This window comes from Stigmatopora argus, chromosome 7, assembly GCF_051989625.1.
Source record: "Stigmatopora argus isolate UIUO_Sarg chromosome 7, RoL_Sarg_1.0, whole genome shotgun sequence".
NCBI lineage: Eukaryota > Metazoa > Chordata > Actinopteri > Syngnathiformes > Syngnathidae > Stigmatopora > Stigmatopora argus.
Window position 1 is genome coordinate 14,589,134 of NC_135393.1, and position 12,341 is coordinate 14,601,474.

A 12,341-nucleotide genomic window follows, 5' to 3' on the forward strand; every position below is an offset into this window, starting at 1 on the left:
CCTGCATAAGTGCAAGGTTTTGAGATGTGTGTTTGGAGGTGTTTATAGTATTGTTTATGTAAGGGGTGCCAACCGGTTAAAATTTCCATTGTTGATTCGCCATTATTGTTAGAAAACTATATGTAAAATAAATGCAAAAAATATTGTATCTAAGTAAAACAATTAACTGAATTATCTTATATATGCGTACTAAGTTGATGCAGAATGTAGTCACAATATTGGACATAAATGCTGCTGATAAAATAGCCAGAATCTTTCTTACAGGTGAATGATGGGGGTTGTAATCGCAGAGGTCAAATTTTATTTATAGCACAGTTGTGACCAAGCAGCTATTTTTATGAGTGGTTTAGTGCCAGGTGCCAGTTCTGTTGATTTTTGTTGTGCCACATTGTAGTTACAATAAATAACTTTCAGGCGAAACTATCGTATTGTGTAAAATGGGCCCATAACACACAAGTGTCCAGACTTTATTTTTGCTGTTATTAGAATTAAACAAAAAGCAGAAGTTTTTTCATGTAGTAAACAATTTTTACCGTCCACTTTAAATATAACTAAAACAATGGGAGAATATACAAAATGTTTGGATAGGATTAACTGTTTATTCAAAATATCTTTATTTATGATACAAAGTAGCTTCATTAATAGCAAAGCTAGCCATCTCATTCAAGTTGACATTTATATGCCTGCTTTCATGGCAAATGTATTTTGTGCGACGTGATTTTTATAATAAGTCTAGGAAAGTTGTTTTTCTTTGGAGAAGCCGCATCCTAAGAAGGTCTCTATGACTCAACTTTTCAATAGATCCAAAAGCTTACCTGTATGCTGCTGTTTTGCTTAGGAACAGAGTTTAAAGCCAGGCTTGGACGTTTAATCTCAGCATGTGAATGATAGTGTCTATGAGATAATCACTGATGCTAAGATAAGAAGGGAGGGGAGTGGGCTTGGATGCCAGTTGGTCCAATCCACCTGCGACCCTGCCAGAAGAGATAATTCACTGTCGATTTTTATTAACCTCAGAGCGCAAACACACATGCACACACACAGAATTCTAAACCTTTCACAGTGTGTGTGCCATGTCAGACTTATAAATACATGCATACTCCTCACTCCATTTGCTCTCCTTAACCCCATCCCTCTGGTCCCTGTTGGTACCCCGATCCATACAGTGCGTACACTCTCTAACACACACACACTGCTCAAAGTTTTAGTATTCAGGCTCTCCACTGCAGTCTGTGTAAATATCACACTCACACACTTGTTGGCCTGTGGCTGCAGTGGGGTGTGTTCCAATAGTACAGGACAACATTGGTGCACAGACACGCATAGTCAATATATATTATTCAGCAAACCTATTTTGATCAATCAAATGTGTCTATGTAATGTCTGTGTGTGCGGCTAATATTCAGGTACGGTGTATATATAGATTATTTTATGCAATGCTTATAGTCGGGTACGCGGTACCGTGTGCGGTCGATTGGTCGCCGGTCTTTTGGTCACCCCGACGCGACAACGGGCGACCAAAAGACCGACGACCAAAAGACCGACGACAAAACAAGGTAAAACAACACGGTCTACGCATCAATAAAAGCCAACAATGCCCATGAGCAGTTTCACTGAGCCGACGTGTGAGTGTATAAGAGTTTGTATGTACATGCGTTGTCCCTTTTAAGAAGCTACGTCAGTCAGGGTCTTAACAAGTTCTCCAACAAAAAACAATAAACGTCTGGGTAATTTGGAGCTTTTCTTTAGCCTAATAATTACTAGGGCATTAAGCATGACTAAATAGTAATTCTCAGTTTGTATTTAGGGAATTTGAGCAACGATTTAAATGGTAATTATCACTTACCTTCCGGGCGACCAAAAGACCGGCGACCAATCGACCGTGTACCCGCGGTACAGTGCAGAAATTACGTTAATTGCGTTGCTGAATACCTATGAAGCCTTATAAATAGAATTTCAATGTCATTCACCTGATCCAAAAGGCTGCTGGATAATCCTAACAATTTGGTTTTCACTCTAAAGCTACCCAAATCCCCACCGTGGTGTAAGATGTTTAAGATATTTAACCTTTCCAGCTTCACTAGTGTTTATTCCCCAATTATGAAAATTGGGAAAATACAGTAAAGTCATGGGAGTTGGTCTTAAAAAAAGTTTTGCCTACCTACCCACTGAAGTAAAGTTTTGTTACATCTGTAATGGAAATGTTGCAATTGAAAGCAAAGTAAATGTCAAAGGTGCCCAGAGGAAACTAAGGTATATTTTGCTTACAATATGTTTTGTGATCGTTTGGAGTAAGAGGTTCCAAAAAAGGCCAAAGAGGCAACAGATGATGCTGTAATTCCTTAAACCAAGTTGCCTCCCTTCTATTGTGGTTAAATATACAACAAGCTCAAGTGCTGCCTTATTTTCTCAATTAAAAGACATTAATGGCTGCTTTATCGTCCAGCAGCTGGACTCCAGCTGCTCAGACTTCTTGATTCATTTAAACGAGCAGAAACGGCGGCAGCCTCCAAATTCAGGACTCGGTCCATCACATAAGGTTTTTACGGGTCACCAACCCGCTTGTTCATTTCGGTACAAAGAGTAAGCACGATGTGTCGGGGAATAATGTGTCCATTGATTGCTCTTAATTTGTGACAAAAAAAGCTGGTGTTTCCTTTTTGTATTTTTAGAACACACCGCAGGTGAGACACCCGATTAGCATCCTTGATTAGGCGTTTATGAGCTCATGCTAATCAGAGAGATAAATGCTTTATAGCTGTGCCAGCTACTGATTTTCTTCACACAAGTTCCAAAGTGAGGGGATGATTTCCGCTAAGTACATGTTTATTCATTTAAACAACTTTAATATCCTAATTTGCCTAGTTTGATCTTTTAAATTCTGTTATGCATCTGTAAAATGGAAGTAAATGCTTTTTTTGAGCATTAAAGTAAAGTGAAGTATTATTTTTTTTCTTTCGTTTTTTGTTCATTGACGATAAATTTGCGATTGATCAATATACAGTAGCATTACACAGTTTTTACCATTTCAGCTCAATTACAGCCCAACTGAATCGTAAATTGAAGTGGGCAGTTCACAATGTGTAGCGTGATCACAATGTGCAATCCAGCAGACGATCCTTTTGATTCATACAATATCTTAGAAATAACACGTGCGATGTTTTCTCTTAAGATTTGCCCTTCAAAATAACACATTTGTACTCCCTATTAAAACCATGAATATGTAGGTGAACATTGTGAATCAGGGGGTGTCTTATACAACAAATTGTAAAATTCAATTATTTTAAGGCAATTTTAAGGGCACAGCTTATACGCAGATGTGGTTTATATGCTAGAAAATATGGTGTATATATACCGACAGTCAATGTGGCAATTTTAAGGTTACAGCTTCTACGCGGATGCGGCTAATATGCTAGAAAATACGGTGTATATATACCGACTGTCAATGTGGCAATTTTAAGGTTACGGCTTATACGCAGATGCGGCTAATATGCCAGAAAATACGGTATGTATTCCGACTGTCGATGTGGCATCTCTTAAATCGTCGCCTTCATATTTTCTTTATTTCATACCTGTCAACATCTGCCGATAACTGCCCTTATAAATGATTATGATTCCCCTTACAAACCCCCATTGGACCTATTTCAAACATGGGCCATCAAAGCGCAAACTTTGGACCATTTTGACCCATTTAAGAGCGCCTTTCTTGAATGATATTTCACTCATTTTGTTATATGCAGCTGTGTATGATGACAATAAAGGCTTTTGATTTGATATAAAGGCGTCGCATCCCATAAGACTAGGCTTTCATTGAAGACTATTCCACAAAATGTAGCTTTTCATAAAGAGCAAGCCTTTCCGCAATACTAGTGTGACACGTGCAATCAGTGGATTGGCGTCAGCTGCTTGTCGCAGCCCAACCCCCGCTGGTTCAAAGTTTGTCAGCTCGGTCGCTGCTGGATGGCTCGAACGGAAAGTTGCTCTCTCCCCACCCACAGCGGCCCAACCCCCGTCGATTCCACTTTTTCACCCATGTAGTATGTGCCTTTGTCACCTTTGCAAAGCTAAACTGTCAAGAGCCATTTTTGTGCATTGATTTATTGATTATTTTTTATGTGTCGCAGCTCTAGCTGCAGTAGAGGTTTTATAGCCATAAAATAGTTTTTGAGGGTTGGATTGATACTTTGAAGGCGCTACGAAGAAATACACCGACCGCCACTGGATGACAATAAAGGCTTTTGATTTGATATAAAGGCGTAGCATCCAATAAGACTAGGCTTTCATTTCAAGCTATATTCCACAAAATGTAGGTTTTCATAAAGAGCAAAGCTTTCCGCAATACTAATGTCCTACAAGTGCAATCAGTGGATTGGCATCAGGTGCTTCTGGTAGCCCAACCCCCGTCGCTTCAAGTTTGTCAGTCAGCTCAGAAAAGCTACTCCCTCCCCTCCCACAGGGGCCCAACCCCCGTCGATTCCACTTTTTGTTTTCACCTATGTATGTGCCTTTGTCACCTTTGCAAAGCCATACCTGTCAACCTCTGCCGATAACTGCCCTTATAAATGATTATGATTTCCCCTTACAAACCCCCCAAAAACCTTACAAACACCGTACGAGTCGTACGGTGTTTGTAAGGTTTTTTGGGGGTTTGTAAGGGGAATCATAATCATTTATAAGGGCAGTTATCGGCAGAGGTTGACAGGTATGTTATTTTCACATTCAGTTGTGGCGCTTATGTCAAATCAAAATTAAGAAAACAATGGTGTCTTCTGGGAACTGTTTGTCTGTACAGTTGTTTACAAATTTGAATTTCACAAACAAATTTGGCCACAACCTCTCCCGAGCCTACCTTTTTAGAAACAACTGATCTATGGATGATCACACAGTCTATTTCAAGGCCTCAAATCAGCGATTTTATGTGTTGTATCCAAATATCAGAGCAGCTGTGCATAAATGTCACTATCAATACGCGGTAGTGTCTCGACAACATTTTGATTTGTTTAATCATAACAATATGGCAATAATAAAATGCCAGCAAAGGTCTGATGGGAATGCACAACATAAACTAAGTGGCTTTGTGGCTTCGCATGTCTTGATGTCTCTTAAAAACCTGTTCAGGGAAATGTCGACAGTTTAAATCCAGAGCTTGTTGACTTTTATCACGCCTGACAACTCATGAAGCAATACAACCACACACCTGTCCACAGGCATATTCTGTGTGGTCTTCATAGGGTGGATTAGTGGTCAAATTGCTGCCATGCCCCAAAGTTTTAATTGCCTGTGGCCTTTATTTCCCCCCCGTTCGGTTTTATTTCCCATTTAACAAGCGGTAAACATTGACTTCTCAGCTTTGACAGCTGCTAATGAAAACCATTCTTTGGCACAAGCTAATTAGCAGGCCTTCTTTGTGGACCACACATCAAAAATATATATAAACGTCTTAATTGCTCAACTTGGGAATTGAATGTGCTCCTCCCAAATGAATAGCAGGTCAAAATAAAATGCAAATTATCTTGTAAGTTCGATAAAAGAAAATCAAAGAATATAAGACTATCAAAAATAATGGAAGAAGCTTATATGTATATTATAAATAGAATAATATGAACGTCATATTTTGGGTACACTTTTTGGGAATGTGTTTTTTTTCTAGTCATTTCTTCTAGTCAAGCTTTGATTTATAATTATGGTAGAACTTTCACTTTTGGCTCGAGCATTGATCACAAGCCAACCAATTAAAATATGACTCATTTCCTCATGCAGGTAGAAAAAATATGAGAACCCTTCATTTTGTAATTGGACTTTTATGGAGACAATTTTGCGGACAATACATCTAATTAGTGGATAAACGCGGCCAAGCAGTTCAAGGTTTCACGTTGACTCCATGCGACTTTCCACTCAAAGTTTTCAGAAATTGTCCTAATTAGGACAAATAAAAGTGCCACAAAGCGACAATGTTAAGGGTTTTTTTCTTCTTCTTGCACTAACCACTTGTCTAGAGATCAGAGGCTGAGTCTGGTGATGCGTTCAGTCGATGCCCACGTTCTGTTTCAAACTTTGTCCCTTTTAAAAGTTTAATTGTTCACTGTGAACAGACCTGATCAAATCAGCATATGCAAAAGGCTTCCTTTCTGGCTATACATTAGCGCTTTAGTGTTAAAGTGGTAAACAAGACGCTGATTAAGATATGAATATGTAAAGACTAGCTACTGATTCGGTCTTCTTCTTGTGCTCTGTCTTCTCCTGAATGGCAAAATCTGCATTTAAATTATAGTGAGCTCATCTGCATATTGCATGCGTTTAATCAATTATCCCCCTGATGTCTGTTTTTAACTTCTTCATCTCATTGCACCAAACGACAACTCTGCCCTTTGATAGATTTGATGTTGACTGATTGATTGTGAAATCTTATCGACTGCTTCTTTGACACAAAGAAAATTCAAATTCTGGACAATTTGACATAATCGGTTTTAACACCGCAGCCCGGTGGGCGAGTGGCAACCCCACAGTTCTGTGGTCGAGGGTCCGATCCCAGGTCGGTCCTCACTGTGTGGCGTTTGCATATTCTCCCCAGGCTTGCGTTGTCTCTTCTCGAGACTTACTTCGTATTGTCCCGATCCCACACTCTATTTTGGCAGTACGGGATATGGTCCTCAGATCAGATCCAATCCAGGCGCCGCATTTTTAGTACCATTGTGCTTTTCGGGTGCTGTAAATCATACTACAGTATTTTCCGCACTATAAGGCGCACCTTCAATAGCCTATTTTTAAATTGTTGTTGGAGAAACAACAGTGCGGAAAATGCTGAGTGGAACTACTTCTATTAATGATAAAAACAGACTACTACATATTGGGGTTGTCCCGTGAGGGGTCGTCACAGCCAATCAACTGTCCTTTGCGTCATCCTTCTTGCCTCTAAAATGTCTATAGTAACAGTCCTTTGTGTAATATTGGTTTACATAGACTTTCTTGGGCCGAAGGGCTGACCTTAATACAAACAAAATATTATTTTTTTATTTACTGCATAACATTATTTTTTATATTTTTTTCATTGAACTAAAAATATGGTTTCGGATCCATACTGGATGGGAAGTAAAAAAAAAAAAAAGATTATCCTTTGTTGTCATGATAGATGCATCTGCCATATTTCATGCTTTTAAATGAAACCAAATTCGGGGGTGATATATTTATTAGTTTAATTCTGCGGGAAGCTACCATCAATCCTTCCCGTTTAAATGATTAGGTGTGTAGTGTTTAACAAGAGCAAATTGAAAATTACCCAGCGTTTTGTGGTTGAATTATCATAAATGAGAAAGACTGATTTTTTTTAATCTAGCCTCAACAAGCTGTCTAGTTAGACATCGCTCATCCAATTTTTAGTGGCAATTTGATTAAATCACTACAAGGACTTTCTTCAAAGGACCTCTGGAAATGGCCACAAAGCATTTTAAATATTTGCTTCAAACTAAAAAGGCAGGCTTCTTTGAAAATGTGAAATGATTCGCTGTAAAACACCTTCTCGCCTTCTAAAGTTGTCCACCTTTTTGTATACGGGGGTTAGAGGGGGTAGTGCCATTAACATTCAGGCAGCACGCGGCTCCTCGTTTGGATGAGGTCACTACTAAGCCCCGCCCTGCACCTTAAGTCTGCAAGTATTGATTTCCTTTAATTGGATAGACAAATGAAAAGAGCGGATGAATGGCCAAATTTTCCTCCCAAGCCAGAGGCTTTGTTTTTAAATGTAGCCACTTTCCTTGTCTTTGAATGAAAGGATAAAGGATATGTTTATTTTGAACGTGTTAAAAAAATGTCAAAAGTCCAACAACCAAAGAAACAAACATTCACAAGTCTAACCAAATCGAAAAAATGTTAAATAACTCACTTAAAATGTCCTAATCCCTACACAGTCCACAGATTGAAATGTAAATACCATCAAATTACAGTTAAAAGAAATGAAACCAAGACTTATTTCATTCAAAATCTAATGTCGTTTTGTTATTAAACATTAAACTGCCAGTTCCAGTTTGCAATCTCTTCCTTCTATAGTAGTAGCACTTGTAATACTATTTGCAATTTCCGCAAGTTGACGGGTTGTCTTGGCCCAGTCACGCAAAATAGCCACTTTCAAAAATTTTAATAGGCACCATAGAAGGCGCTCTTGTCATATTGGTTATGTTCTTCAACGTGATGCCAAGACTCCCGCATTCCAACAAGCATGTTGTTGTGGTAAAGGTCAGAAATGGTTTAGCGCACTCGACCCACGCACGGCTGCAAACGGGTGTTGATAAGGTCACTATTTAAATAGAACTGATTTAAAGAAAACCAGAGTCAGCAGGCCTTTCCTTCACAACTCTGAGATTCATGTCTCAGCACGTAACACAAGTCAAAATGCGGCATGCAAAGCCTATCGTCTACGGTTTAGCTGTCAACAATAAGTCTCATCTACAATGTATACTGAAGTCTTATAGCCGGGCCCTATAGTGTGGAAAATATGGTGATTAAATTTAACTTGATTGATTATCATATGACAAAGTATTACTAGAGAAGCAAACAGATCGCAATGGCAAATTTGGCAAAGTGCTTAAAATATAGTCAAAGAATTACAGTATTTTACGGACTATAAGTCGCACTTTTTTCATAGTTTGGCTGGGCCTGTAACAAATACTTAACTGCGACCTGTGTTTTTTTTTTACCACAAAAGCCTGTTTTTTTTTTTCTTCGGCTATAGTTATCCAAAAACTCTAAATGTTACATTAATCAGTTCCTATTTAGCCCGTTGTCCCCATTAAACTATTCTTTTAATATTTTGTGCTTGTCATTGCCCTAATATTTAGGTGTTAAGATGTTTCTGAGTTTCCAGCATGCCACTGCTGACTCCCACAGCAACCTCCCTCCTTGATTTCCTTCCTTGACGAGATGTTTTAATTACTCCATCCTTCGTTTCCCTCATCACTTTCTCTTCCACTCCGTCGCCCCGAGCTGCTCCGTCTAATTAATCCACGCAGATTTTTTCTTACACACAAAGTCGCACAGCACACCATCTTGACAATTTTCCCCAGAGAAGGTAGCAACCTGAAGAAGTTATGCACCTTAAAGTTCATTGTGTGTGTCTATACAGACAGACGGGTAGCTGTATTATATGATGTGTTTATATGTGTATGTAGATTATAAACTGTATATAGCAGGGGAGGGGAACCTATGGCTCGCGAGCCGCATGTGGCTCTTTTGATGGATGCACATGGCTCTCCACTAACCTGTAAACTAAAATGTACCTCTAGCACCACTGTAATCACATTTTTTTTACATTAGACTCCCTTGTGCATTGTGAGTTTGATTTATTTAAAAAGGGCCAGCATATATTAATGAACATATTTATATTCATGTTAATGAACATTTATATGTAAATATGTAAGATTGTAGCCGAGGGCTGATTTCTATCTTTAGTCCCTTGTGTAGGTTGAAGATAAACGGTGACACAAACTAGACACACACACATGTAGCACAGATTTATACAGCGTTGTGATCACAATTTTGTTCGTCTAACAGCCAGGCTTTAAGATGATTGGCGTTCAGAAATGGGAGTTCACGTATGTTAATTGGTATTGAATTCCAGATATGAATGCACTCTTTTTGAAGGGAAATACACAGTCACCTCTAGAGCCAGCCATTGTTGATGCATGCATGCATGCATACTCTCATTGATTAGCAACAGAAATGTTGTTAAAAGAATTCAGAAACTTTTTGTACTTTGTGCTGAAATGACCCCCCAAAAAATCACACATTTTTATTTATTTTGACTTAAATTCCGAGTATGGCTCTTACGGAATAACATTTCAAAATAGAAATTGTTTCTGGCCCTCTGTCAAAAAGATTCCCAACCACTGGTATATAGCATATACATGTCTATATATTTACAGAATGAAAATTAAGTATAAAACTTTTATATACCCAATAGGTATAGGACCTATTGTTTTTTTTTTTGTCTCGATGCATAAATGTAAGGAAGGTTTCAGAAGGTGTTATACATTTTGTAAATGTATTTAGCGCAGTAGGTTAGGCTCACGCTAAAATAACGGGGAATGAATTATGAATTCATAGAAAATCTTTATTGAGTATCTATCTATTTGGGAGTTGCAGGGACTCTCCGGAAGCATGGAGTTGATGGAGACGGCGTTTTCCAAGACACTGGGTGATCTAGTGGATCTGCACCTCCATCACCAGAACAGCATTCCCGTGTTCACTTCGGCCCTCACCATTGATCTTTTTGGACGCCAGACCACCATCACCTAAAAGCTCAGGCAATTTTTTAAATATATTTTTTTAATATACATCTTTTTTTAATTTTTTTTTTTATGTTTGAAAGATTTTTTTATTAGACCAAGCCACCAATTCAGGCTGGTTCCCGTAGTCCGGTCCTCGAGAGCCCCTATCCGGTCTGTTTTCCATATCTCTCTCCTACCAACACTCCTGAATTAAATAATATGGATCGGTATCAAGCTTCTGGACAGCTTGCTGATGAGTTGAGTATTTGATTCAGGAGTGGTAGAGAGAGATATGGAAAAAAGACTGGATAGGGCCTCTCGAGGACCGCAGTTGACCACCCCTGCTGTAACGAATTGAGCACCTTTATTAAAAATTACATTACAGCCTCAAATAATATGATCATTCTTTTTTAACCTAATATTCAGTTTTTTTAGTTAATTTTTTTAAAATTGTTTTTGTGCACTATGTACTATTTACCAATTCAATTTTCATGAAATGGTTCTGAACACGGTAAAATTCTGATTCTGAAATGCTGTGGGATTTCAAAAATTAAGTTAAATCTCATTTTCTGAACCACTTTATCCTCATTAGGGTCGCCGGGGGTGCTGGAGCCTATTCCAGCCGATCGCAGGGAACAAGGAGACGGACACCCATACCTAGGGGCAATTTTGAGTGTCCAATCAGCCTACTGTGCATGTCTTTGGAATGTGGGAGGAAACCAGAGTACCCGGAGAAAACCCACACAGTCCCAGGGAGAACATGCAAACTCCACACAGGTGAACCGACCTGGATTTGAACCTAGGAACCCAGAGCTGTGAGGCCGACGCGCTAACCACTCGCTCCACCGGGCTGCCCTTAATTTAAAATTGAAAAATAATACCTTCAATAATCTTTTGTTTATTAAATGCTAAGTTGAGAAAGCCAATTAATATACATAAACATTTTTAATAAATAAGAATAAAGGAGCAAAATTGAGTTTTATATAAAGATGCAAGTAAATGACAACTGGCATGCATCATAAATGATCTGCAATGTCACAAATTCACCACAATCGGCATCAAGAAGTTTTAATTTCTGTTCAATATTTTAATATTTGCACAAAGTATAGAAAGGTGACTATAAATAGACGTTTTTATTGGAATGCTCGGCTCACCAAGAGACTGTTAAGCCGTGAAGGTCATGGCTGCCATTTGTTGCTGCTATGAAATTTAATGTACCGCATAGACATTTTTTTCTGATTGCATCATATGCAATAATCAATAAAGCACGAGCGCGTGGCGTGAAAGAAATGGAGCGATAGCGAGACCAAATATTTCACCAACGTCGTGTAACCTCAATGACAGCCTCTCGGCGTGACCCCGCTGAGGTGCTGAATTTGAGGTTAGGTCTGCCTTGTAAAGTGGATTGCTTATTGATTCATTTATTTATTGTGATACCGTGTGGCATCCACTCAACGTTCATTGAACAAACTAAGAAGTGAGACGTTAAAAACAGGAAGGAACATTTTCTAAAAATGTTGGTGTCGCTGCTTCTTTACTTTCAACTACTGACCACTGCCACAAAATGTAATTTTTTACATTTTACTGTATGAATTATAATGGTCTTCCTCTACATGAATGTCCCTTATGATCAATGTTCCCTCTAATTTTTTGTTTGTCTGGGCAGAAAGACAACCTCCCTGAGCACACTGAGTACCGGTGTGAGCAACATCATCATTGCTCGCTATGGGCACACACCAGTATCACACCTGCCATCAGCAGGTACATGTCTACTACACATAAAAATGTAATGATTAATATCTATGAATGGGGCGGCCCGGCGGATGAGTGGTTCGCGTGTCGGCCTCACAGCTAAAAAAAAATGGGATTTTATTTTGTGCGCTCCATATGATTTAGTGCGCAATTTCATACGTGCGCATCTTAGAGGGAACATTGCTTATGATGCAATTTTAATCATAAGGAAGGACATTAATGGTGTTGGAAAACCTATTCTTATATGAGCATGTTTTTCTTGACAACGCCATTTTGAAAAAAAAGCATTTCACGCACATGACGATGGAGATGTGCATCTTATCTTGATTT

At 38.8% G+C, this 12,341-nt stretch overlaps 1 protein-coding gene across 1 annotated transcript in view; it reads left to right on the forward strand.

Moving 5' to 3' along the window:
- The window catches only part of mad1l1 (mitotic arrest deficient 1 like 1), a 31,724-nt gene extending 21,240 nt beyond the window's left edge, over positions 1–10,484 (forward strand). The window contains exon 18 of the mRNA XM_077604973.1: positions 10,135–10,484. Coding sequence (XP_077461099.1) covers positions 10,135–10,287 — 153 coding nt within the window. The 3' untranslated portion in view covers positions 10,288–10,484. The remainder of the gene's footprint in view (positions 1–10,134) is intronic.
- Positions 10,485–12,341: the final 1,857 nt, after the last annotated feature.